Below are 27,345 nucleotides of genomic sequence, written 5' to 3'. Positions count from 1 at the left end.
GGCTCGTCCAGCGCAGGCTGCGCCCGGGGACCGCTCGGCCGGCCCGCGCCTGCGGGACTCCCGCCTCCCGGGGCGGCGGACCGGTAGGATCGGGGGCGGGGCGGGCGGCATTTAAGGCGGGGACCGCCTCCCGGGGCAGCGGCTGGCGCTCGGCCGCGGGAGGTGCGCCTGGGCTCGAGCCGCCGCCGCCGCCGGGACGCCCTCCCTGCCCTGCCCTGCCCTGCCCTGCCCTGCGCGCCCCCGGAGCCCCCGGAGCCCCGGAGCCCCGGAGCCCGCCCGCCGCCGCCGGCAGCCTCGCCATGGGCAAGGTGCGTGCGGCCCTCCGCCTGCCGGGGACGTGCGGACGGGGGCGCCGGGGGAAAGAGGAAGGCCCGGGGGTCCTTATTCTGCTCCCTCTGCCTCCCGCCTGGCTCCCGGCCCGCCCCGGGGCTGGCCGGGGTGAAGACCCAAATCCGGGGGTCCAAGGCGGGCTCCGATCCGGCGAGGGTTACGCGGCTGCATGAGGATCGGTAAAGCCCGTCTGCCGGAGACTGAGGCTCACCGAGCGCAGGGACGCCCCATCCAAGAAGGGGCGCACACGCGGGCCGGCGTGCCCTGTGGGTAGCGAGGTCCCAGGGAGACCCTGGGGCTACTGGAGGGGGGGCTTGTCTCCAGCTGGAGGAGGTCACTGCCCACCTTCCCTGGAGGAGAGGCCCGCAGGGCTGTGGTGAAGAAAGGCGAGGGCTTGGGCGCTGCTATTTGGAAATGGGGAGAACCTCTCCACAATCCACAATCCCGAGCGGAGAGAATGCAAGCACCGAGGGGACTCCCTTCCCCGTAGGCCCTGACTCACAGACGGAAGCACTCCACACCTTTTCAGAAAACCCATGTTGGACCAATATCGCACCTCTGCTTTCCTTTCAGAAAACATTGGAAATTTACTCTGTGGAGCTCAACGGAACAAAAGACGTTGAGCAAACAGACAAGCAGGATGGCAAGGAGAGGTACAGGGGCCTGAAGAACTGCTTCCACTCCAAGAAGGATCACCATACGGAGAAGCTGAAGAAAGAATTGGATCTGGTCAGTTGATGTGGTCTTTTAGCCAAATGGATGCACTGAGTACTGCCCTTTCCCCTGGAGAACTTGCCCCTATAACCTACCTCTTAACAAAAGTAAGATCAGTCTCAAGGATTTGAAAATCCCTGTGAGATTTGTTTCCTTGTTTAAAATAAATGGTGTGATAATATCTGCCCAGGGGTCAGGACTTCTGTGGGATTCCTGCATTCTGGTTGTAGGCACTCCCAGCTGGAACTCTAAGGAAAGAGCCTCTGATTCCAGTCTCCACAGGCACAGCCCAGACCTTTCTCCTTTCCTGGCTGCTTTGTGAAGATACCAGTAGCCAACTGCCAGTTTTTAGCTGATTAGGTAAAACTGTTGGAGCTGGAACCATGCGGCAGGAAAACCAAAACCACTAAACCTTGCTAGGTGCGTGGCTATGTGTGCCCCGTGAGAAAGAATCCTTTCACTAGTAAGAATATTGGGCTTGGACCTTAGGCTCAATTAAGTTCCGCTTCAGGGGTTGGTAACTAGGAGCAAACTACCAGCTTCAGTTCCTTGATGTAAGCTCCATTTTCTTTATGTAAAGTGGGAAATAAACAGTTTGCATGGGTGAGGGAGAAAAGTAAGGAAAGAGTAAGAATATTTTGTAATTTGTGCATTTTGTGATTTAAGTTATAATTTATAATTCATAATTTTGTAATTATGGAAGCCTGATATTATTCCTGTTAAGGAAGAACTTTGGAGTTATTAAAGCTGGTTACAGGTTCAGTTCTGCCTCAGAACTGAAATGTGACAGGTTATGTTTTAGGAATGTCAGGGGAAAACTTTTACACTGAGCTCAAAGTCTTACTAGATTGTCCCTGCAGTTCATTGCAGACTTTGAAACTCTGTTATTGTTGGAGCAGATAGTAGTAATATAGGTTCATGGGAGCTAAGAGAGCCAATTGTTAAATATTCAGGAATTTGGCAAGTTGATTGACATTGGGTTAGCAGCTTGGAATTTGGCTATGGTGAGAAATCAGTAAATGCTACAGATCAGAGCTTTTCATTTATTTTCCCTGAAGAGCTTGTTAAATGTTTAGCAGCACAACACTGGGCATTTGCCCGTGTATGTTCTGAGAAACATCTAAGAACACAGCCTTGAAATTGGACAGACCTGAAATCCAGTTTTATTGACATTCATTTCCAATTTCGAAAAATAGGAATTAAAAGTGGTGCCTACTTGTTGGAGTTGTTAAGAGGGTTAAATGACATAAAGCAGGAGAAATAGCATCAGATAATAGATAGTCGTTCTTATTTCCTACGTATCTCTATCATTTAGGATTGAAGACATATTTAGTCTTCCTTGAAATTGCCACTTATAACATGAACATATATCCATTCTATCATATGCCTATTAATTATGAGGAGACTCTCCCTTCTTTGAGCATTTTGTGAAGATGTATAATATAGACAAATAAATTTCATAGTGTTAGCCAGTGTTACCTTGCTTCTGTGCTGAGGGAGGAACATCTGTCATTCTTTCCCAACATTTGCACAAGAATCCTGTAATTTAATTTGTGACAGCAAACTGGGATGCCCTCTGGCACATTCGAACCTCGAACCTCGAGGAGAACTAAAGTGTCCCTGGCTGCAGAATGACCATGACCATGCCTGGCCACAGGGTGATACCTTGAGCTATTGTACAGCTGGCCAGCAGAGTGCACCACAGGCCCCCACCACACCCACCAGCCTCTCCCCCATGCTCTCAACCCCAAAGATAGAGCTAACTGAGGAGGACCCTCTGCCTCTCAGTACAGGCCCCTTCAAGTCTGAGCCCCTGTTTGATATTGCTCATCACCCTCAACTAACCCCTGAACTCAGATCTGAACTAAGTATCCAGATCACTAGTAGCTGGAGAGCAGACAGGTGTGCTAGAACTTGCCTGTGTTGGAGATCAGTTTGAGATGAAATGCATTGCTTTGTTTGTAAAAACTAAAGACAGCTAATATGTGGTAAATGGCAAATTAAGTCTGAACTCAAGGGATGGCCAGGAAATCCCCTGGCTGGTGAATCAGAAGAGCAAGCCTCTTCTGTAGCAAGGCTCTCTCTTCCCTCACTGCAATAACCACCTGGCACAGAAAGTTTTCTCTTTCCCTTACTCTCTGGCCCCTTCCTATCCTTAGTGCTACTCTCAGTTTTCATGGGCTGGCCAAAGCTTAGAGTTCAGTGTTTTGGAGTTTTTAATGCACTCTCTTCTTCCTTTCATGGACTCTAGGATGACCACAAACTCAGCATTGAGGAACTGGAAAAGAAATATGGTACAAACATCATTACAGTAAGTCATCAGGGGTCTGGGGATTGGGAGGAGAAGCCCTGGGACTATGCCAAGGGCTGTACAAAGCCATGTGCTTAGGGTGTATGGACAAGTAGATAGCATCTTTAGGATGAAGCAACAACTTTGAGAATGCCAGTCACCCACACACCCAGCATGTGAGAGACGGTTGTTAGTCTCAAGAGCTGGCGTGTGTGAACCAAGGCCCAGAGTCAAGCCCCTCTGCTGAGCTGGACACCTGGCTATAAACATTTCTTTTGATTGTAACTTCAGGAAAGCTGTGGTTTCCCCAGAAAGGCTCAGAAACTTCCTTATGGTCATGGTCAGAGGTTGCTTTTAATCCCTGTGTCCAGGAAGTATAATGATCTTATCAAAGAATGGGGAAAACCAGTGTTAAAAAGTGAGTATCCAGAGTCACAGTCTAGAACCCTGCTTGTCCACCTCTTCCTCTGAGAAGGAACAATGACTCTGGAGCATACTGTTGTGTTCTCAGGCACCTAGCAAATTCCCCTACCACAGGAAGACTGCTTCCTTATGTGAATTTAAACTCAAATTAATTAATTAATTAATTAATTAATTTTGGTGTCTTGACATCAGGAGATTTGGATACATCTGTTCAACTCAGCAAAAGACGTACCATGTGCAACGCACAAGACTAGCAGTGAGGGCCAAAGAGGGACAGGTGATCCCTGGTCATAAGGAGTAAGCAGTTCAGCAGGGGAGGCAGGTGTATAAGGGAGTATTATAACATCCAGTCTGTTCAACTTAGATGGCAAAGAGAGGTTTAAATGGTGTGCTGAGTGAGTGATAGATTCTGACCAGAGGAACCAGAACAGGCTCTCTGGATGGTGCAGCATTTGAATCAGGACATAGGAGGAGGATTTGGACTTACGTGAGCAGAGTGCCCAGGCGACAAGAGAGGACAGAGTACATTTAGAAAGCAGTATGGGATTTCTGGGAGCTAATGTGTGTGGAAAGGGCAGAGAAGGGGGAGAAAAGGAGATTGGGGAGAGGTAGTTTGGGTGAAACCATCAAGTGCTTCCATATCAAACTAAGGAATAAGGACTACATTCGTTATATACAATTTCTAAACAGGGAAGTGATTTTAAATAAGATTGGCTTTCAAAAGGTAAGATATACAGATATAAGTAGGTAGGTATATGCAGGTATAGGTAGGTAGAAGAGATAGATATAGGTAGGCAGGTAGGTAGGTGGATAGATTTTTTTTTTAACCTAAGGTAGAAGATGGAAGGGTCTAGAAGAATGAGACAATAACCTGGGAATATAAAATGAGGAACTAAAATAGGATAGCAGCAATAAGATAGGAAGGGAAAAGGACAGATTCAAGGGACATTTCAGTGAAATAACTGATAGGACTTTGTTTCACTGGGTTTTTTGTTTTTTGTTTTTTTTAACAAATCCCTGATCCCAGTTACAAAGGTAGAGAAGCAAGAGGAGGAGGAGATTTGGTCAGGTGGTCAAGAGGGCCATGGCAGGGCATGGGACTGAGAGTTTAGAGAAAAAAGTGGAAAGGAGAAGGTGATGAATTTTATTTTGACTATAAGTTAGTGACTTCAAATCCAGTTATTCAGCCAATATTTGAGCCTCTATTACAGAACAAGCAGTACACCCTATAAAGGACACAAAAATCAACAAGGATAGAGTTCTTTTGTGTTAAAGATTAATTTTACTTATTTTAGACAGAGAGCACATGTGCATGAGTGGGGAGAGGGGCAGTGGGAGAGGATCTCAAACAGACTCTTCTGAGTGTGGAACCCAAGGCAGGGCTCGATCTCATGACCCTGAGATCATGACCTGAGTCAAGATCAGGAGTAAGATGCTTAACCAATGGAGCCACCTAGGTATCCCAAGGATATAAGCTGTCCTTTAAGTAGCTAACAATATGACAAGGAAGAAAAAGTAATGACAAGACTTTCTCCATAAAGGATAGTTTTGGAGGAAAAAAAAACCCTTATGAATCATAATACAGGATTTCAAGGCAGGTGGAGGGGCCTCTGTACACCTGTGCAGGCATGCTTACAAGGGAGGGCTTCTAGCAAAAAATGACTGCTCATGTGGGTCTCAGAGGTTGGTAGAATTTAAGACTCTGAAGATGAGTAAGAACTTAGAACTTGGGGTGGAAAAAACAAAAAGAACTTGGGGTGGATATAGAGAAAAGCAGAAAGACACAAAACTTAAGGATGAAAAATTAGCCCATACAATATGTAGAAGTTCTAGAATAGAGAATATTTTCTGGATAGTTACCGCATTGCCCTTACCTGTAGCAATTAGCTTTTTTTTTTTTTTAAGATTTTATTTATTTATTTATGAGAAACACACACACAGAGAGAGAGGCAGAGACATAGATAGAGGGAGAACCAGGCTTCCTGTGGGGACCCAATGTGGGACTTGATCCCAGGACCCTGGGATCATGACCTGAGTCAAAGGCAGGTGCTTAACCACTAAGCCACCCAGGCGCCCCAGTGATTAGCTTTTATATTTCAAATCCTCCTTAGCCAAGTTACTCCTATATCTGGATAAATCTCCAAGAAATTAAAATGCCTTAGCAGAGTATAATATAGTGGCTCTGGAGCCAGGTTGCCTGGTACCATTTATTAGCTGGATGATTTAACCTCCCTGTGCCTCAAATTCCACATCTGTAAAATGAGGCTAATAATAGCACCTTCTTCAGAGGGTTATTTTGAAGAGTAAATAGCAAATTGATGGAGTACATTGCCTAGCTGATATTAAGCATTAATATTAAATATTCTTTTTTAAAAAGTGAGAGTTGAGGGAGGTGGGGCATCATCCACTTTTGCCAGGCCCTCCTACCCTCAACCTGCAGAAAAATGATGTCCAATCTGAGGGAAGAGAAATGTCTAATTTCTATGTGTTTTTGTCTGGCTTTCTCAGGGTCTCTCCAGCACCCAAGCTGCTGAGCTCCTGGCTCAGAATGGGCCCAATGCCCTCACTCCTCCCAAGGAAACACCAGAGATCATCAAGTTCCTCAAGCAGATGGTGGGGGGGTTCTCCATCCTTCTGTGGATAGGAGCCATCCTGTGCTGGATTGCGTATGGGATCCAGTACTCCATGAATAAGTCCTCATCCCTAGATGATGTAAGGGGGTCTTCTTCCAGGGTTTGCTAAACTAGTAATGGGAAATAACCATAAAATAAGGCTGCTAGTGGACAGAGTGGTGGGCTGTAATCAGGAGTCTACACTGACCAATCCCTGTGCAGGTTTGGGAAAATCAATAATTTTACCAGCTGTAAAATAGAAATTATAGCTGACTTTTGATGTCTCAGAGGCAGCATAAGCATGAATTTTAAAGAGAGAGAGAGAGAGAGAGAGAAACTATAAGTTCCTAAGGGGAAAAAAAGATCTATATCCATGTGAAATATTTTGGGGTTCTCTCTTCTCGAAGCTACTTGTGTCCCTTTAACATGGGGAGCATCTGTGACTACTGATAACTTAGTACCAAAACAAAAAAACTGAACTGGCCAACATGATGCCAAGAAAAAGAAGCCAGATGCAAAAGGCCACATACTTTATGATTCTTTTGGTCTGAAATGTCCAGAACAGGCACACCCTAGAGACCAAAGGCAGGTCAGAGGTTGCCAGCACTGGTGGGAGTGGGGAATAATTGCCACTGGGCAGTAGTGGTCTTATTGGGGTGATGGAAATGTTCTAAAACTGGATTGTGGTGATTGTTGTAAAATTATATGAATTCATAAAAAATCATTGACTTACATACTTTAAAATGGGTAAATTTTGTGGCCTGTAAATGACACCAGCATACCACTGCCATGTCTCTCCTTCCCATGGAGAGCCCTAGCCCGAGGACCTGGCCCATTTCTCATGCCTAATGTTTTTCTGATTGATGCTCTCCTCCTTACCCAGGTATACTTGGGCTGTGTGCTTGCCTTGGTCGTTATTTTAACAGGAATCTTTGCTTACTACCAAGAGGCAAAAAGCACCAACATCATGTCCACCTTCAACAAGATGATCCCACAGGTGAGTGGCAGCCATCCCTCTCTGGTCTCCACATCACTTCAAATGAAGAAGCATCAGATAAGGAGGAGAGTGGGGCCTCTGAGGCAGAAGGTCTGTGCTCCACCCCCCTATGCTATCTGAGAAGTCTTAGACCATCCTTTTGAAGCCCTATTTCTGCACAGAGTTTTGAGATGATCAGAGAAATAAGATACAGGAAAATGCTTAGTCGAGCAAAATAGGACAAACAACAGTCGCTGCACAATATTTTCTATTACTGCTCTTGAGCTTTGGTGAACTATTCAAACAAAAGTAATTCAGGTGCTTCCAAGAGTGACGTGTAGAAGTTTGGGAATATTCCCTGGTAGCCAAGGAGGTCAAATTGCAATTTGTTATCTGTGACCATTTTAGCACCCATTTTGGAGCATCTTGGCATGTTGCCTCAAATTACAGTGAGGGACGCCCACTGCTCTTGTCTTCCTGCCAGACCCCATGAAGGAGGCCTCTAGGGAGATCTTGCACCACTGTCAGCACAGTGCAAACACCATACTGCCCTGGCCCATAGAGCTGCCTGCTGGAGAGGGTTCTGGATGGAATCATCCATGCTAAGAAGTGGGAGATCAGCCTCCTACTCCACGAAAGTTTTCCTGACCCGAGCAAGAGTATTAAACCCTTTGGCTCAGCCATCAGGGTTCTTCCTCAACATCCCAGCCAAGATCACTCATGCTTAATTGTCTGTCTGTCATGCTCAGGGCTGTCAATTTGCTGTATCGGCCCAGAGAGTTTTCTGGTTTGAAGAATATCTCCGAGAGTTCTTCCTCAAAAAGGAGATAGTACTTAGTGTCCTCTGTCCCCAAGTAAAAGTTTTTTGTCACATTGTTGCCATTCTGACAGCTGTGGCTTCCATCCCTGAGATGTGGGGGTGTGTGGAGGAGGGTTGGGGTCATTCCAGGATCTGAGGCCACCATCACTGTTTCCTTTTGCAGCAAGCTTTTGTCATTCGAGATTCGGAGAAGAAGACAATCCCTGCCGAGCAACTGGTGGTGGGGGACATAGTGGAGATTAAAGGGGGAGACCGGGTCCCTGCAGACATCAGGTTGTTGTCTGCTCAGGGGTGTAAGGTAAGCATCATCATGGGGTGCCCCAAAGAGCATGCTGATAACTAGCTGACGTTCTGTTGTCCTTTTAGATCTCAGTGTAACTGGGACAGGGAATAAGATGCCAGATCTGGAGCTTTTTTTTCAAAATTTTTTATAGGTAGATAATTCATCTCTCACTGGAGAATCTGAGCCCCAGGCCCGCTCCTCTGAGTTTACCCATGATAGTCTCCTGGAAACAAAGAACATTGCCTTCTATTCTACAACCTGTCTTGAAGGTAAGTCCAGCTGGTTCTCAGGACCGTATGCCCCACCCGTATCACTTCTCCCCCCACAGGCTCTTGTCTCTTTACCATCTCTTGCTATAAAGCTTTGCAAGGACAAAACGTGGAACTAAAGAGTCCAGAGAACTTTGTAATGTTTATTAATTGATCATGTAAACCAGCAAAGAGAGGACTGGAAGCAGATCCTCGTAGCTGAGGATCCCCGGAATAAAATGTCTACTTCACCTGTAGGCACAGCAACTGGCATGGTCATCAACACAGGCGACCGCACCATCATTGGTCAGATCGCCTCACTGGCTTCAGGAGTTGGAAATGAGAAGACACCCATTGCCATTGAGATCGAGCACTTTGTCCATATTGTGGCAGGAGTGGCTGTCTCCATCGGCATCCTTTTCTTCATCATCGCAGTGTCCCTGAAGTATCAGGTTCTGGACGCCATCATCTTCCTCATTGGCATCATTGTGGCCAATGTGCCTGAGGGTCTCCTGGCCACTGTCACTGTGAGTCCATAATGCCCGGTGGCCTGTCCCTTGACCCTGTGAACACGTGGCATTCTGCTGTGCTGGGTAGCACTCACCCATACACTTCAAATCTCCTCCATCTTCAAAGGGACAGTCCCTCACTGTCATGGGACACAATGGGACATCCTGAATAGATTGTTCCTTAGAGAGACAAAAGACATTGTGATATTGCTAACATTTTTAACTCTGTCCTAGAAAACTTTATATTTTCATTTTTAGGGGCTCCATCTGCAAATTGCATGTTATCTTTCTCATTAGGAGCTAGAATAGACCAAAAAAAAAAAAAAAAGGAACTATATAAGACAGACCCAAACCACCACTTACAGATTTTCAGGAAGCCTGACACCTTCTCTACATTTTCACATTCTTTTTTTTTTTTTAAAGATTTATTTATTTATTAATGAGAGAAGGAGAGAGAGAGGCAGAGATATAGGCAGAGAGAGAAGCAGGCTCCTCGCAGGGAGCCCGATGTGGGACTCGATCTCCAGATCCCGGGATCATGCCCTGAGCCAAAGGCAGACGCTCAACCGCTGAGCCACCCAGGGGTCCCAAATTCTCACATTCCTTAAAAAGAAAAAAGAATCTTTGGCCATTTATACAACAGAGGAACTTGGGTGCATTGTTTACCTCCTACATTTTTTAAAAGATTTTATTTATTTATTCACAAGAGACACAGAGAGAGAGGCAGAGACATAGGGAGAGGGAGAAGCAGGCTCCATGTAGGAAGCCTGATATGGGACTCGATCCTGGGACTCCAGGATCATGCCCTGAGCCAAAGGCTCAACCACTGAGCCACCCACGCATCCCAGCCTCCTACATTTAATAAAAGGATTACGACATATGGATAGGGCTTTATGTGGTTTATCAGCCACTGGGTGAGCTTCACTGTATCTGTAACTATACCTTTGTCCTGAAACTAGTTTGGCTTCTGCTGCTTCTTTGTTATGGAGCCTGAGTTCAAAATGTTGATTTTTCTCAAAGCTTCGTCCTCTCTCTCTCTCTCTAGGTGACTCTGTCACTGACAGCTAAACGGATGGCCAAGAAGAACTGCCTGGTGAAGAACCTGGAAGCGGTGGAGACCCTTGGCTCCACCTCTATCATCTGCTCAGACAAAACTGGGACTCTGACCCAGAATAGGATGACCGTGGCCCATCTGTGGTTCGACAACCAGATCTTCATAGCTGACACCAGTGAAGACCATTCAAGTAAGTCTTCTGGAACATTCAGTGTGGCCTGAAGCTGTGGACTCGAGCAGAGGGGGCCAAGGAGAACATGGCAGCTTTAGTCTGCAATCCCAGAGAATTGTTTGAATAGTATAGATATTAGGCCCAGCATCCACAGCATCCACTGTTCTGTTTTCCAGACCAAGTCTTTGATCAAAGCTCTGGGACCTGGGCCTCCTTATCAAAGATAATAACATTGTGTAACAGAGCTGAGTTCAAACCAGGACAAGAAAGTGTCCCCATCATGAAGGTAAAGCTTCGGTATCACTCGGTCTTAAATCACAGCCAGTTTGAAATTACTTTCTTTGTTCTGATTTGATGCTTGATTGAAATCTCTCCAACTGAGTAAAGTGTGTTCTAGTAAGAGCAAGTCTGACTCACAAGACCTGCAGAAAATTTTCTTCACTCTGCCTAGCTTTGAGAAATCACAGAGATGTCTAAAAGTCCTCAAAACATTGATTGAGGTCTATTGAAAATTTTGTCTCATTCCTGAAAATGAATGTACCTTTAAGTTACTTTCCTTTACAAGCTAAGTAGATATAATCAAAGTTTATCTATTACATAAATGCCATTCACTGAAGTTTAAAATATAACTGGAAGGAAATAGAAGGATTGACCTTAGAATATATTCCTCTTGGCAGCAGATGCAGTTCTAAGGGGCCCTGGAATGTCAGAATATACAAAAACAAACTTTTCTTCCTTCTCTCCTTTCTTCCTCCCCTTCCTCTCTCCTCTCCTCCCCTCCTTCTCCCTCTGAGTCACTGAATCTATCTTCTCCTAGCTTTTCTATATGCCATCTGTTTCCTTCATTGACTTTTTCTCTTTCTTATACTTTTTGTTTGGTTGGTTTTCTTTCTTTGTCTGACAGCTCATCAATTCTCTTCTTGGCCCATCACTTCTCTGTCCATATCGTTTAAATCCTTCTCTCTAGTCCTGATTTTTCACCCAAACTCCTTGGATCTCCAATTAGCTGTGTGTTCCCACTTGAAAGTTTTGCCATGTTAGACTCTCAAATCATATTTGCCACCTTCCACCTGTATGCAACCTGGCTCTAAATCACTATCTTGTCCCTTTTCTATTTTCCTATGACATAACCACTTTATGGTCATCCCAGCCAAAACTTTTGGGAGTAATCTTTAACTTTCTTCATTCCTAATATCTAGTGAATCACCGAGTCCTTTTATTCTTGCTTCAAATAACTATATAATTTTACTTTTCTGTTATTGCCAGTACCTTACATCTAACTAATTATACCAACCTCTTGATTGGCCTCTATGATTCCAGTCTTTCTTGCATACCAGTAATTTTCCTTAAATACTTTATTAGAGGAACTGCTTCACCTAACTTTGCTCAAAAACTTTCCATGCATCTGTTTTATGCTTCTCGAGTTTTAGACCTTACCTGACTTTCAGAGCATCCCCCAAGTCCACCCATATGTCCAGCACTTACAGTGGAACACTTCCACTTCATGCCTTCATTCATAGCATTCTAATTTCCAGAAGGCTTTCTTCTGTTCCTTTGTCTGTCTTACCCATCTTTCAAGACTAATTCATAGCTAGTATTTTTTCATGCAACCCTCCAGGTCTCATAGAGCTCTATGTGTTTTGAATTTCCTTAATGCCAATAGGCAGCACCATTCAGTTTAACACCTCCACCATGGTTCAGTCAGTGGCTAATTGTGGTGTGGTTGCTTTTTGAGTTTAGGCTACATGCTGGCTCATTGAAAATAATTACAAAAGAACAGATTATATTGCTACAAATATTTCTTATCTCTTGATTCTCAGAGAATTGTGGTTGGAGATGCCTCAGAAACTGCTCTTCTGAAGTTCTCAGAGGTCATTCTGGGTGATGTGATGGAAATTAGAAAAAGAAACCACAAAGTAGCTGAAATTCCTTTTAACTCGACCAACAAATTTCAGGTGAGTTTTCCCTCACAACCAAATCTTTGTTATCAAAGAATGGCGTTTCTACCTCTAAGTGTTCTTTTAGTATGTATTTTGAATGATATTTGACTCCAAAAATACAGGAATACAGGGCCTGGGCATCTGGTATGCCCAGAACAAGTTTCCCTTGCTGGCCTCTTTCCTTTGCCAGAAGTAGGTAAAGAAAAACGAGAAGTGAAGACCTTGTCAGGGCCTGGCTATTCCTATGAATGATTGATTTATATTACACCCTCCAAACACACACACACACACACACACACACACACACGTACACACATGCCACCTCCACCCCCACAGGTAACTTTTGCACAGGTGAGGGGCAAAAGCCACGTCCCAAAGGATAAATGTAAAGTAAGAGAATGGGAAGAACTAACATTTACTGCTCCCTTAGTCTGTATCCAGCACTTTACATAAATTCTCTGTTAATCCTCATGATAAGCCTGAGGTAGGACTAATCAATCTCAATTTCTAGGTGAGGAAACAGGCCCTTAGGAAATGTTGATGTGACCAGAGTTATCCAAGCATCTAAGTGGCACAACCAATTTTCACATTATCTCTTCAACTCCCAAGGCCATGCTTTCTCTACCACAACACAGAAGCAGAACAGTTTAGCTTGGGCCTTGTGAGTAAACATTGCCCTTTGTGAAGACCAATGAATAGCCTCTCAGGTGACTGTTTCCAGCCACATTGCTTTCTAGTTCTTCCCCACATGTAGTTGACAGGGACCTCCTTTCTACCCATTGCTCAGAGGGAAAATGGCCATCATTGCCTAGGTGTCTTCCCTCATTCCAGGCTGGCCAACAGTCAAATAGCTCCATCCTCCTCTCATTTGTCCGTGATGGGACAAATGAGAGCTTGTAGCCCAGTTTATTGCTGCAGGTAAGACTTCCCAAAGACTCCAAAGCTGAGAGCAGGAAGTTGTGACTTGGTCTTTGCATAACAGGAAAATATATAAATAAGGTAACCATGCTTGTGTAAAACTTTATTGTGTTTACTGACACATTTTGTTTGGATGGCATTTAGGATTGGGAAATAACTGTGTTGCAAATATCTTTGTGGATAACAAGCCAATGAAGAATTATAGTTAGCCAAATAGACAACTAAAAAACGTATGAAGTCAAATATTAAAGCCAGTAAATCAGAAGTCTTATTCAAAACAGAAGTGAAAATAGATTGAGTAACGATCCTAAAATAACAACAGTAATGTTAGTTATTATATGCTAATTTCCACATGTAATCCATCACTCAATTCTCTCAACTCTACAAAGTAGGGAATGAGGAACTGACGTACAGAGCATTATCACACAGCTAGTAAGGGCCAGAGCCAGGATTCAAACAGACCCAGGGAGTCTGTGCTCTTAAGAGGTAGATTGAATGGTCTTCTAATCAAGACTAAGATTCAGAATCCTGCTAGGGCTCCATCTACTCTAGTAGAGACTTTCCTCATCATGTGAGAATGAGAAAAAAGCAGGTTCCATGAGGCCTCATGTACTAAATGTTGAGGGAGAAAGTAGGCTACCCAGATTTGGGACTAGATAGAAGGATCTGTGTGGGTTACTACAGAAGAGGTCAAAGAGCCTCTTTGGAGGCTGTCAGTGCCATTTTCTATCTACATATGAGCAACATTCAAAAAAGAGTCTTAGAGGTCATGGCCTTGGAAGGTCCCTGGGGTATCATTCAACCAAAGGAAACAAAATAGAAAGAGGAATAGCAATTCCCCAAACTGAGACCGGCCCATAGAAATATTTCCAATAGTGTGTGATAAACTGGAAAATTAGGACAGTATTTTATAAAGTTTTATGTAAGGATGAATGTATTTAATTTAAAAGATTATCCTTTATATGCTACCAGATTAAGACAGGGACTCTGGAACCTACTAGCCTAAATTCAAATCCCAGGTCAGCCACCTATTATGGCATAACCTTGCACATGCCAGTTAACCTCTCTGCACCTCAGTTTCCTTCCTTGTAAAAGGTGATAATAATAATAATACCCACAGCCTTAGGGTAGTTTTGAGAATTAAATGAGTCATATGTGAAGCACTTAAAAGAATATGCACTATAAAAATGTTTATTATTCTTACTTTTTAAGTGTTCAAATATTCTATCTTTGAGAAAATGATAGTGATAATAGATGGAAAGTTTTGGTTTGATTTTAGTTAGTTGGGTTTTTTTTTTAATGTGCTTACATGGCCATTTAAAAAAAAAAAAAAAAAAGCTATGTTTGCCCTCTACTTTTTAATTTTTTATTGTGCTCCTCTCTGGTATCCAGAAGGCTGAGAACTACTGATTTGGAATCAACTGATAGACCCAAAATGGTAGTGTTGTTTTTTGTTTTTGTTTTTTTGTTCAGTAACTGAGTTACTAAAACTCAGTTTCTCTTTTAAACACTCCAGCTTCCCGAAATTCCTTTTGAAGGCTTAGAAGAGCACCTTGTATATGAAAATGGTTTCCATAAGACTCAGCCATTTTATTTTATTTTTTTCAGATTTTTTTCTCATTACCTTATTAGGATGATTCTGGAAGTAGAATCAGTAGGTGAGAGGATATTGATGTTAAAATTGTGTTATTTACTTTGTAACTGTCCTGAAAGCCTGTGAGAGTGTCCACTTCCTACCCTCTGTCTGCCTGAGCTCAAAATAGCCTGGGACTGAAAGGGTGCTATCCATGACAGGGAGGTGGAGAAAAGAAGTGAGATGAGGTGCCTCACGGTCCCCTGACCCCCACAGGCATCCTCAGGAGATCTGGTTCAATACACATGACTTCACAGGGTGACAACCACATCTGGCCTCCCCAAAAGCAATGAGTTTCTGTTTGAGAGATGAGATTTACTTACTTTGGATTCAAATTCAGGGTGCCTCTCTGAGCTGGACCGAGTCTAGATCTCTGCATATTACTTGACCTCAAAACAAAAAGGATAGAATACGCCTATAGTGAATTCTCCTCTTCATGTCAAGGATAAGTAGCCGCATGAGAGAAAGGATGTCTTTAAGCTTCTTGTAATATTGCTAATTAAGAGGTCTGTCTGGTTCAGGCACCTGTAAGTAAGGATGGCGTCATTATCTGATGGCAGGGAGTACCTAACACGCTCAATTCCTTCCCTCTCAGCTCTCCATACACAAAACGGATGACCCCAACGACAAGCGCTTCCTCATGGTGATGAAAGGGGCCCCTGAGAGGATCTTAGAGAAGTGCAGCACCATCATGGTCAATGGCCAGGAGCAGCCTCTAGACAAGAGCACAGCCGAGGCCTTCCACACAGCATACATGGAGCTGGGAGGCCTAGGGGAGCGTGTGCTGGGTGAGCTCTTGGTTGCAGAACCCTTTTCTGTTACCTTGGGTGTAAGGCTCTAGAGCCTTATGCCAGGTCAGGGCACAAGAGGAGACAGGCTTGTTATCTAGTGGAGTGGCTACGGCATACATGTGAATCATAGGAAGAAGAATATCGTAAACAAACATATGAGGATAAACTGGGCCTTGCACGATAATTCTTGAAGGGAGGTGAGGGAAAATATTGGCAATAGAGGGAACAGCATAGGCCAAAGTACAGAGTTAGAAGTGGATGGGATGTGTGCACACATTATAAGTGGGGCAGTCTGTTTTACAGGTAGATGAGATGGCATAGTCCCAGGAAATGGGCAGGAAAGAGATTGGAGGGCATGCATGATAAGGAGTGCCTTGTGTGGGTGAGGAACTGGGGTTCCATCCCATAGTCAGAGAGAGTCACTAAAGGCTTTGTGGTGAGTGGACCAGTCAGAATTACAGTGTTTTCTAAAGGATAATTCTTGGCAGCAGCAAGGAGAGGAGAGGCATGGGTCTCAGGAGGAGGTGGTTGCCCTCATTCAGGTAAAAGAGGGTGGGAATCTGATCCAAGGCACTAGGAATGTGAAGGAGGGGGTCAGACACAACAGACTTCGTGGAAGCAGAACTGGTAAGATTTAGCCACTAGTCAGAGGAGAAAAATAAGTTTAAAATAATATGGAAGTTTCTCACTTGCTTAGTAGGGACAGTACTACCAGTAATAGAGACAGGGTTGTCAGAGGTGGAAGGAACCACAGAAATGCTGCCACAGTGGTAGGAGCCTAATTGTGGTAACTTTAGTGATCTCAGAGGGTATGTTCTGTCATGAAAACCCAATCCTGGGTTGACAGAATGGGACCTGTGAACTACAGAATATGAATTCTAGGTAACAGAAGTTCACGGTTGATGATAAGGCTCATTAAACATCATAAAGTTTCTTGCCAATAGAGATGGAATCTGTGGAATGTGTTTCTAAAGGATAGTTCAGCTTGTAAGGCAAATGAAATAATTAAATGAGGTGATAATGCTTTAAGCATGCCTTAAATAACCCACAGCACCAGCTCGTGTTTTCAATGCAGGATTGATACCCATCTGACAAGAATTGCTCTAGGAACCTGGTGTTTGACCTCTCAGACTCTGCCCTGTGCTTTACTGAAGTGTGTAAGGCAGTGGGACATGCTGATAATAAATTTGACATAAAAGCTGATGAAAAAGTCATGTGATCTTGGTAGTCCCACCAGACAGAGGAATCCCATCCACCTTAACCTGTTTGAAGCAGATCCCTTCTGAATTACAAAAAGTTCTCCATTCCAAATGGCCTTTCTCTCATACTTACCTTGATTAAAGACAGCTTCACACCATCCCCCTGGTACCCTGGATTCTTTCCCTAGTTTTTGCAGTAGCACATGCTGTTTTCTGTGCCTCAAGTGGCCTTCCCATCCCCAACACTCCCTCCCTTCTCCCTAGAAAATGTCTAACTCCTCTCTCAAGAGTCAACTCATACATGACCTCCTTGCAGAAGTCTTTCTTGATTACCCAGATGGCTCTACTCTGTGACACTCGCTGTGCTTTTTTATGCTTTACTTCTTTATGTCTTTGTTGTCACACTAAACTGAGACATCTTCAGAAGCAAAGGCTATCCCTTCGTGGTCTCTATATCCCCAGAACATAACAGAGAATCCAGTGGACACACAGTAAATTACTTTTGGATGAAATATGTCCTTCCTAATTATAGTATGCATTATGGAATTGAAAGAATTAAACAATTCTAGAATACTCTCAAGTATTAGTAAAATAGTAAAGGAGTATGTGAAAATGTTTTTCCTTTTCTTTTGTTATTTCTTATCCTAACTTCATTGACTCTCAAATTCACATGCATTCCAGGTTTCTGTCATCTCTACCTGCCAGCAGATGAGTTTCCAGAAACTTACACATTTGATGTAGATGCCATGAACTTTCCCACATCTAACCTCTGTTTTGTGGGGCTCTTATCAATGATTGATCCCCCTCGGTCCACTGTACCTGATGCAGTCACCAAATGTCGGAGTGCGGGGATCAAGGTGGGAGTTCTTTTCCTCTCTTAAGAAGTCCTCCATCTATGTTGTATCCTTCTCTAAAAATATCATAGGAGATAGTCAGTATTTAAGTCTCAGGTAAATATCATAATCCCCCACCCCCTTTTTATCTCTACTTTCACTATACTAAAATTCTACTAACTGACCAATAAAGGCAAAATGTGTCTATGTGGAACAAACCACAATAGTAACTGCAGTGAAAATGCCATGAGTTGACTTTATCTTGCCCTAGATATGATAGATAATAAAAGGTTTTATTACTTAATCTCAAGGTTCAGCCTTCAAAATCCATTTGTCTTCATAATACCAAAGCCAAAATATTGATTCCAGTCCATGTTAATATGAAGACTGTTGAAGCAATATGAGGCTGTCTCAAGTATACATCCACTAGCCCTTTCACAGGGAAAGGGCCTCCTCTAATGTCAGAGGAAGAGATATAAGCAGCTCGGAAGTAAGGATAGATGCAATGAGGTACTTCTGTCTTTGATCTAAAGATCAAGAACTGCCCATAAGGGCAAACCACAATGATTCACCAATCACATTCTACCAGGTCACAATAGAGTAGGTGATACTGAACTATCTCTGCTCTGTCTGTCCAGCCGAGTTTCTCATTGTCCACATGTCTTTCTCATTGTTTGTGTTCTAGGTTATTATGGTTACAGGTGATCATCCAATCACAGCCAAAGCTATTGCCAAGAGTGTGGGTATCATTTCAGCCAACAGTGAGACAGTGGAAGACATTGCAAAACGCCTCCACATTGCTGTGGAGCAAGTTAACAAACGGTAAGCACAGAACCAATGTAGCAGAAACTAAAGTCTTACCCAAGTCCTTATCCCTGTTGGCCCTAAAGAGCTGTGCTGTTTGGAGCAAATCCCCTTTTTTGCCAGGAACTCTCTCAGGGTAACGCTAAACTGTATTTGTACCATGAAAGTTACCCATGATGTATTCTGTATATGAAATTTAAAAACCCAATGGAGTAGATCTGAAAATTTCAGCACCAAATTTAGAGTGAGAAAAACTGAAACAAAATTTATATTAAATTACTTGCCATTGATCCAGTTGTATAATCAGAAATATTAAAAACCCTCTGTGTTTGGTGCACTCCCCTAGTGCACTCAAAATATTATTTATTCAGTTGCTTCATGATGTATAGCTATGTGAACATACACTTCTCTTTTTTTATTTTGTAGTAAATAGAATGAAAGCTTCCTGAGGAGAGATTCAGTTTTTCCTTTTGTCTCCTGATTCTTGTAATCATGTCCACCCTTTAGTCCATTCATCCATTCATTCACTCATGTATTAATTCTTTCAACAATTAATTATTTTTTTCTTGTTGTTTTAAAGAGTTTATGTATTTGAGAGAAAGAGAGACAGCACAAGCAGGGGGAGCTGCAGAGGGAGGGAGAGAGAGAAACGGGGATCTTGACCTGAGCCGAAGGCAGATATTTAACTGACTGAGCCCCCTGCCCCTGTGCCCCTCAACAATTACTTGTTGAGTGCCAACAATATGCCAGGCACTGTCCTGGACACTGGAACTATAGTAGCAAACAGACCAGACACAATCCCTGCTCTTTGGGAGCTTTCCATCTAGGCAAAGGAAAAGAAAAAATAAAAACTAATTGTGATGTGATAAGTACAGTGAAATACAATGAAGGACACACAGAGAACAAGGGTTCAAGCAGTCAGAGGAGTCCAGAGTCACCTGGACTCTTGACAATATAAATGATAAAGACTCCAAAATCTCAGTATAAAAATAAATGTCATTGGCTTTATTATAATTTCTTGAATGCAGGGAAAAAAGGAGAGACCAATGAACCTCTTGTAGTTTACCCCAAGCATTTATGCCTTTTAGAATACGGAGCTGTCAGTCAATAAGTTATTAGCAGGACAGCAAATTACCAGTTAAGACAACCAAACAGAGTTATATCATAGCCTCTGAAAACAACAACGTCTGAAGTCTAAGAATATTCCAACACTGCTTTGTGTAAACAACACTCCTCAACAAAAACTTTTTGGAACTTTTAAAATTCGTTTTGTTTTTAAAAATAATAGGGTAATACATTTTTGTGCAACTCACCTAACTGAACAAGAGATGGCATAGATTCTTTTGTGAATATTTTCAGTTATCTACTTTATCAACTGTAGCTTCGTGATCGTACAATAACTGTACTTTTTGCCACTGTGGGGAGAAAGGACACACCCTTTTCTTCTCATCTTACTTTTACAATTTTTTTTTACCAGAACACAGGGATACCTATAGTTTGAGTCAAGTGCTAGGATTCCAGTTTTTAGCACCAACAGGAAAACACATACCTAAAAAAGCTTAAGACAAACAAATGTAAAGAAAAAGCCATGCAGTGTTTTTTAAGTATAGTCTATAAGTTAAGATTTGAAAGCTAAAATGTAGAGTGTTAGTCAGGGGAGGTAAGGTGAGATATGCCCATTCCTGGCAAAGGTGGAAGACCTATGAAGACCTGAGGGCAATGGAGGGTATCAAGGGCTGCAGGGGAGAGCCAAAGAGGAGGTGAAGCCCAGCAGCACCAGCTGCACCTGGCCTTGCAGACCAAATTAGAAACTCTGGGGTCTGCTCCAAGTGCAACGGAAAACCTCTGAAATGTTCTAGCAGGGAACGACACAATCAAATCTGCATTATCAGTACTTCCTAGAACCTTACTTTTATCGGCAGCAGACAGTAGTTCTCATCAAAGAGGACCTCAGTAATAAGTTGTTCTCCCTACACAGCTCATTGTGCAATAGACACTATAAATCTGAAATAAGCAACATCAAAGATGTGTTTACCCATGTGTGTTGGCATAAGCTGATTCTAAGACCCAAAACATGAACAGGAAGGTTTTTTTACCCTCCTTTTACTCCTTGAGTAAAATATTGCCCCAGGAATGTTCCCGCCCCTTCCTCCAAGCAAAAGACTACTTGGCTTATTCCTATCATACAATATCAGGAAATATTGGCCTTGCTGTTTAGCTTCAGTGTTCTGTGTCTTGAAATGGAGACCAGTGTCCCCAGAACTCACAACCCCTATTATCCCACTAGAGTATTAGGTGTCAAGGACTGTGGGTGCCAGGTAAAGTCAAAGAGGCTTCAGCCCACTTCCTGCCCAGAACAGTGTTTTAGCCTAAGATCCGACATTTGGCCTCACTCAGTCCCTTCCGGCCCTTCTAGGGATGCTAAAGCTGCTGTGGTGACTGGCGCAGAGCTGAAGGACATGAGCCCAGAGCAGCTGGATGAGCTCCTAACCAACTACTCAGAGATTGTCTTTGCCCGGACATCCCCCCAGCAGAAGCTGATCATCGTAGAGGGGTGTCAAAGGCAGGTAGGTGGACAGCAGTGCCCAGAGAACCTTCCAGGTCTGTCACTATCCTATGGGGGAAATGCAGGGCTGAGATCTGGATCCCAGATCAGGGCTAAATCACTTTTTAAACCTCTCATGAGGGGCACCTGGATGGCTCAGTGGTTGAGCATCTGCCTTTGGCTCAGGGCATGGTCCCTGGATTCTGGGATCAAGTCCTACATCAGACTCCCTGCAGGGAGTCTGCTTCTGCCTCTGCCTATATCTCTGCCTTTCTCTGTGTCTCTCATAAATAAATAAATAAAATCTTTAAAAAAAAAAAAACACCTCAAGACAATTCTTTGCTGTCTTCATCACCTTATGTTTCTACCCTTTCAGGGGGCTGACCCTTTACTCTCCTTTGAGAGAGCCCCTCCTGCATGCAGGGCTTTCTGACAGTGAAACTTTTGGTACTATGGTAGGTGTGGGTATAGAAAGATCTGAAAATGTAAGATATAGGAAAAAAATTGTAAATACATACAAGATATAAGAGATCCATTTTACCTTTTTCTCCTGTTTAGAAAGCCTCTTTCAACTAGCATCTTCTTTGTTTTGTTTTGTTTTTTAATTTAAATTCAATTTGCCAACATATAGTCTGACACCCAGTGCTCCACTTTAGCCTGCTATACACAATGGTTTTAATAGAGCACATCTTTGGAGTTCATTGTACTTATTTCTGGGATTTCCCGGCTTTATCTTTTCCCCCAAACAGGCCCTCGTTTCAGCTCCAGTTTTCCCTACATCCTCCAGAGGGAAGGGAGACTTTGTTGATCTTGCGCTACCTGTGACCCCTTGGACCTGCTGACTCCTAGTGTCTCATGTGTCCCCACAGAATGCAGTTGTCGCTGTGACAGGGGATGGAGTTAATGACTCTCCAGCCCTAAAGAAGGCAGATATTGGGATCGCCATGGGGATAGCAGGCTCTGATGCAGCCAAAAATGCAGCTGATATGGTCTTGCTGGATGACAACTTCGCATCCATAGTCACAGGAGTGGAGGAAGGTGAGTGAGGTCTCTAGGGGTCTAACCAAGACAGGGGTCACCTGAGACAGGGGTCACCTGAGAGACCAAAAGCAAGTCCTATGGCAGTAACATTTTTGCCTAGGTCGTCTGATCTTCGACAACCTGAAGAAGACTATCGCTTACACCCTGACCAAGAACATTGCCGAGCTGTGCCCTTTTCTGATCTACATCATTGTTGGGCTTCCCCTGCCCATTGGCACCATTACTATCTTGTTCATCGACTTGGGCACAGACATAGTAAGTAGCTCTAAAGGGAACAGGACCTGATAACTGTCCCAGGTGATGTAAACGTCCAGGGCATTACCTTCAAGGGCAAGGAGTTAGACGAAATCAGTGCTCCTCAAACTTTGACGTGATGGGCCCAGAAGTCCTGCATTTCTAACACACTTTTAAGTGATGCCAATTCTGCTGGTCCACCAGCCACACATCAAAGCAAAGGACTAGAGAGATCTGTCAAATGTTTGGAAGTTAAAACCACTTCACTTAGTGTAAAAGCTTTTCAAGACAAGAGTTCTTTGCCCTCCCCCCAAAACGTGCTGTTGGTCAGTTTCAGCTTCTGTGCCTCCCTCCCCTTTGAGAACATAGAACTATCCATGAATAGCCCCTGTAACGCTGGGGCCCAGTGGCCAATGTGATAACCTACAACTACCCCCTTGTCAAGTAGAAGAATCTGTGACCTGAAAGCCCTTCACCAAAATGCAGTTAGAAGTAGCAGTTATTAAGACCCGATCAGGCCTCACACTGATGTACAATAATGTCACCTAAGCCCTCCCTCTTCTGGTATGTATCCATTTAGGAAACTATCCACATGGCAAAGGGGAAAAAGGCAACAGGGACGGAACTGAATTCACAGTGAGAATGCTGCAAATGGCCGCCTCCTACTCTCTTGTTTTGTATAATACCCAGGCCATCAACACATTGCAGAGAGGCCAAAGATATTCTTACTTAGAGGGGAACTGCGGTCCTCATGGTTTACAGTCAAATCATTTTCGGGCTCTTTCAAGTCATTTCTTTTTCTCCACAGCAGTGCTTCTTGCAGTGTGGTCCAGGCATCACCTGGGAACTTGTTACAAATGCAGATTCTCTGAGCCCAGCCCAGACCTTGGGAAAGACTGGAGGTGGGGGGTGGGGCCCAGCCATCTGTCCTTTAACAGGCAGGTCTTCCAGGCAGGAGGATCTGTGCAGGAACTGGTATGATCCAGTGGCATGCCTAAGAAAACATCTGCCCCAGAAGGGAAAAGTGTTTTATAGCTAGCATCTTTAAAACTGCCAGCACATGGTGATAATAAAAAAGCAGATTGATTTTTTTTTTTTAAAAAAAGACGTATTTATTCATTCAGAGAGAGCGAGAGAGAAGCAGGCTCCATGCACCGGGAGCCCGACGTGGGATTCGATCCCGGGTCTCCAGGATCGCACCCTGGGCCAAAGGCAGGCGCCAAACCACTGCGCCACCCAGGGATCCCAAAAGCAGATTGATTTTTAAAGCCAACTGTTTTTAAATTCTTTAGAAGCAATGCACTCCTATTGCATACACCCTAGATAGACCAGTTCCATAACCTGCCCCACCCCTCACCACAATCCACCAGCCTCACTGCCCAACCTGAGGCCTCCTGGCTATGCCACTGTAGTTATCGCTCTGCTGATACAACACAGTGTTCCAGGGCTAAGTCTCACGGACTGTCTCCTCCTCTAGATCCCCTCCATTGCCTTGGCCTATGAGAAAGCTGAAAGTGACATTATGAACAGGAAGCCTCGCCACAAGAAGAAAGATAGACTGGTGAACGAGCAACTTGCCATATACTCTTACCTGCACATCGGTACCTATCAGACAAGGGACCACCCCAAGAATTCATTCCAGTCCATCAGAAACTGTGTTTCTCCTCGTGGGGCAGGGTTGGAGATGGGAGGAGGAACTGAGAGGAGAGTGAGCACAGGGGCAATTCCAAAGTCCTGATAGAACCCCTGCCTTTATCTTTCTTGTTCTTTTAGGCCTCATACAAGCCGTGGGAGGTTTTGTTGTGTATTTCACTGTGTATGCACAAGAGGGGTTTAAACCCAGTATTCTCATTAACCTCCGGGTGGAATGGGAAGACAGCAACGTGAATGACTTGGAAGACAGCTATGGACAACAGTGGGTAAGAGAAGGAGACTCTGCCTTCAGCATTTCTGCCTGACTCTGCCATTTCTGCCCCATTTCTGCCCTACTCTCACTGCTTTGCCCAGACTGATACAGAACTTTCACGCCCTGGACAGCCTTAATGAGAGAGGATGTGAAAGTTTTCTCAGTTAATAGGGCTGTGTGCCCCTTTGTTACGTAGGTTTGACCTTTGCCAGGACTCAGTCTCTGCTTTCAAATTTGATGCCTTGAGCTCACTTTCTTACATTGGCTTTGCAGTTGTGTGGAAGAGTAACCAGTCCAACAACACCCACAGTAGGGCCAGATCAATTAATTTAGCATCTTTCCCGACTCAACTGAGTAAAGAAAAAAAAAATTTCTTTTCAGACACTAGAAGGTGAACTTTTGTAAATCTTGGTGAGGTGGGGAGAGAGTAAAACTTTACAGAACTACATTGAAATCTTCCTGCAGTTTTCCCTTTGGGGTCTCATGGTCTCCTTTTTGTCTGTTGACAGACATGGTACCAGAGGAAATACTTAGAATGGACGGGCTATACGGCTTTCTTTGTTGGCATCATGGTCCAGCAAATAGCAGATCTAATCATCAGGAAAACCAGGAGGAACTCCATATTCCAGCAGGGTCTCTTCAGGTACTGCTCACATCTAATATCCTGGGTTGAATCCTGGGCCTTCCACAGGAATGGTTGGGTATATAACACACAAGGCTTTGACTACACTGGGTGTGTGGTCCTGTGACTGTGTGAGTTCAGAATCTGTTTGCTTTTATGTTTCTTGTAGAAATAAAGTCATCTGGGTGGGAATTGCCTCACAGATCATCATTGCATTAATCCTGTCCTATGGACTTGGAAGTATCACAGCCCTGAATTTCACAATGCTCCGGTGAGTTCTCCTTCAACAATGAATAGGAAAGAGCTAGCCCTGTTGTGAGCTGTCGCAGCTTAAATAAACATCAGGATTCCAGGGGGTCTTTCCTCTCCAGACTTTCAAAAGAGGTAAAACCAAATCAGTTCTAATTTAGTCAGATTTCGACCCGCTAGTTTTGTCAGAAGAGGAAATGGGTTTTCCAAACCTCACCGTCCCATCTCTATCTTCATCCACTAGGCCGCTTTAAAGACAGATGTTGCTTCTACCAGTCCCAGTCCAGTTTAAATAGAAGCTTTCCAGTTTTATGTTGTATGACCCAAGGGATGTACTTTTCTTTCCAATAGAGCAGAGAAAATAAACAAGAAGGCCTCTGCCTGTTGGCAGGGGGCTCGGCCCTTTCTTTGGATCCATTCAGACTTACCGTCCTCCCTTCTGCTTCCAGGCCTCAGTATTGGTTTGTGGCTGTGCCATATGCCATTCTGATTTGGGTGTATGATGAGGTGCGAAAACTTTTCATCAGACTCTACCCTGGAAGTAAGTAGTAATAGGACTTTTTGAGACTCTGTTTATCTACTTCAACAGACTCCTGATTTCTCATTGACTTTTTTCTACCTCTACAGGTTGGTGGGAAAAGAACATGTATTATTAGGACCACCTTACTTCCCAGGCCTCCCAGTTGCACATTGGGAATGTCTTTCATCTTCTGGCTGCATCTGAGAGACTGCTACAGTAGAGACATATCAAAATGCAGAAAGAGAAGGCAGAGAATAGTATGAAAGATACTCACTGAGCTTTTGTACTTTCAAACAAATTCAATTGTTGATATATGATTTGCATCTCTCTATTCATCTCCTTGTTTAAAAATATGTGAATTTCACAGGAAGAATGACATATTTATATGTATATAAAGTTCACTCACATTAAAGAGTTTTGGGTAATCCAGCCACCTGCTCAGACCTCCCTGCTAGATAAGATTGCTCAAACTTCCATCCCATACCCTATTAAAAGTCCAGTAACCTTCCTAGATTTCTGTGAATTCCCAGAGAGCTTATAATTTCATGGTCACCTTGCTTATACAAGGTGAATTCAATGGAAGGTTTGCAGGAGGTGGAAGTGATGGCAGGTTTACATCAGAGCAACACGGATGACCTGTTCTGACTCTCAGACATCTTTCTTAACGGTCCTCAGTCACCCAGTTCCACCCCTACCCATCCACCCCTCACCACCTTGTCAGTCCTTTGGTGCCCTCTCTCCTCCCAGCTAGACACCTCCCTCCCTCCCTCCACCCCTGCCACCAACTCCAAAACTGAGCCCCACGTCCATTTTGCACATCCCAGCTCCAAATGCTCTCCCAACCCAAAGGGGTTTTCATTTACCAGGATTCAAGCTCAGTAGGGATGCACTGGGGTTTAAAAGAGTAATATTTATTAGTGTAAAATGGTTGCAAAGCACTCTTCACCAATTTTATGTCAGTTATGTTTCATGCTTTAACTTAGCTTTATTCACAGGTGACACAACCATGTTAATAGTCCCCAGGAGGCCTCATTTTTAAGTAAAAGATGTTTTATAAAACCTAGTCTGATTGTGGTATTTTAATCAGAGTTTTTCTAGAATGCAGAGCATAGGCCACAAAAAATGAGACATGATTTCAATTTTGTTGTTGTTGTTGCTTCTTGCAGCCATTTTCTGTGGAAGGTCTAAAAATATAGGATTTACCTTCTGGACACCCCTCTCCAACATCCCCACTATGTGTCCTAAGTCTGATGTGCCCACATTGTTAAGTCAGGATTTCTGGGGGAAGATACACCTCTCAGCAGCAGCACTGGGGAAAGCAGTCAACACAAAAGTTGACTTGACAGAACCTGAAAGTTGCATTTGGTTTAACTTTTCCGTTCGTTCCCTGGCCTACCCCATCACCTCTCCTCCATTACACCTTTAGGCCAGGTCGGTCTGCTGCTGGTGGCTCTTGGCTGGCATCTCTGGGACAGGAAGAGGGGAACACAGAGCCACAGTTCTCTGCCATTTTCTCAGGGGTCACACTGAGAAGCATGAAAGAGGTCAGGGGCCACTACTGTAACTTTATGTGAATAGATGATAATGTACAATGTGTGTTGTAAGCGAAAATCGTATTGGTGTGTCCTCAAGGTCTTTCATCTCTATTTTCAGCCACAATTATCACAGGGCTAATCTCA

At 43.8% G+C, this 27,345-nt stretch overlaps 1 protein-coding gene and 1 long non-coding RNA gene across 3 annotated transcripts; one reads left to right on the top strand and one right to left on the bottom strand.

Moving 5' to 3' along the window:
- The first annotated feature begins 199 nt into the window (after nt 1-199).
- ATP12A (ATPase H+/K+ transporting non-gastric alpha2 subunit) lies at nt 200-26,725 on the top strand. Its single transcript, XM_077868499.1, has 23 exons — nt 200-308; nt 904-1,059; nt 3,296-3,355; nt 6,266-6,469; nt 7,253-7,366; nt 8,329-8,463; nt 8,600-8,717; nt 8,955-9,223; nt 10,251-10,449; nt 10,608-10,717; nt 12,252-12,386; nt 15,518-15,710; nt 17,594-17,769; nt 18,431-18,567; nt 20,966-21,116; nt 21,964-22,132; nt 22,236-22,390; nt 23,847-23,970; nt 24,143-24,288; nt 24,785-24,918; nt 25,067-25,168; nt 25,596-25,687; nt 25,774-26,725. Exons 1-23 carry the CDS (start codon nt 300-302, stop codon nt 25,800-25,802), a joined length of 3,117 nt encoding a protein of 1,038 aa, XP_077724625.1. The 5' UTR covers nt 200-299; the 3' UTR covers nt 25,803-26,725.
- LOC144295879 (uncharacterized) lies at nt 8,880-18,254 on the bottom strand. Of its 2 annotated transcripts, XR_013363001.1 has the most exons (4): nt 18,046-18,254; nt 17,732-17,822; nt 15,246-15,311; nt 8,880-9,385 (listed from the first exon to the last, which is right to left on the bottom strand). It is a non-coding gene; the product is annotated as an uncharacterized LOC144295879 (long non-coding RNA). The 2 variants fall into 2 exon arrangements; XR_013363003.1 differs by lacking the exon at nt 15,246-15,311.
- Nucleotides 26,726-27,345: the final 620 nt, after the last annotated feature.

This window comes from Canis aureus, chromosome 24 (genome assembly GCF_053574225.1).
Source record: "Canis aureus isolate CA01 chromosome 24, VMU_Caureus_v.1.0, whole genome shotgun sequence".
NCBI classification, from domain to species: Eukaryota; Metazoa; Chordata; class Mammalia; order Carnivora; family Canidae; genus Canis; species Canis aureus.
Note: the sequence above shows the minus strand (reverse complement) of the source record. Positions and strands in the feature narration are given on the sequence as shown.

What these genes read in the sequence shown, in the direction of transcription:
- ATP12A (XM_077868499.1), top strand. An exon ending in CACCAGTGAAGACCATTCAA is followed by an intron (nt 10,450 to 10,607) that starts GTAAGTCTTCTG and finishes TCTGTTTTCCAG; the next exon opens with ACCAAGTCTTTGATCAAAGC. An exon ending in TAGAGGGGTGTCAAAGGCAG is followed by an intron (nt 21,117 to 21,963) that starts GTAGGTGGACAG and finishes GTGTCCCCACAG; the next exon opens with AATGCAGTTGTCGCTGTGAC.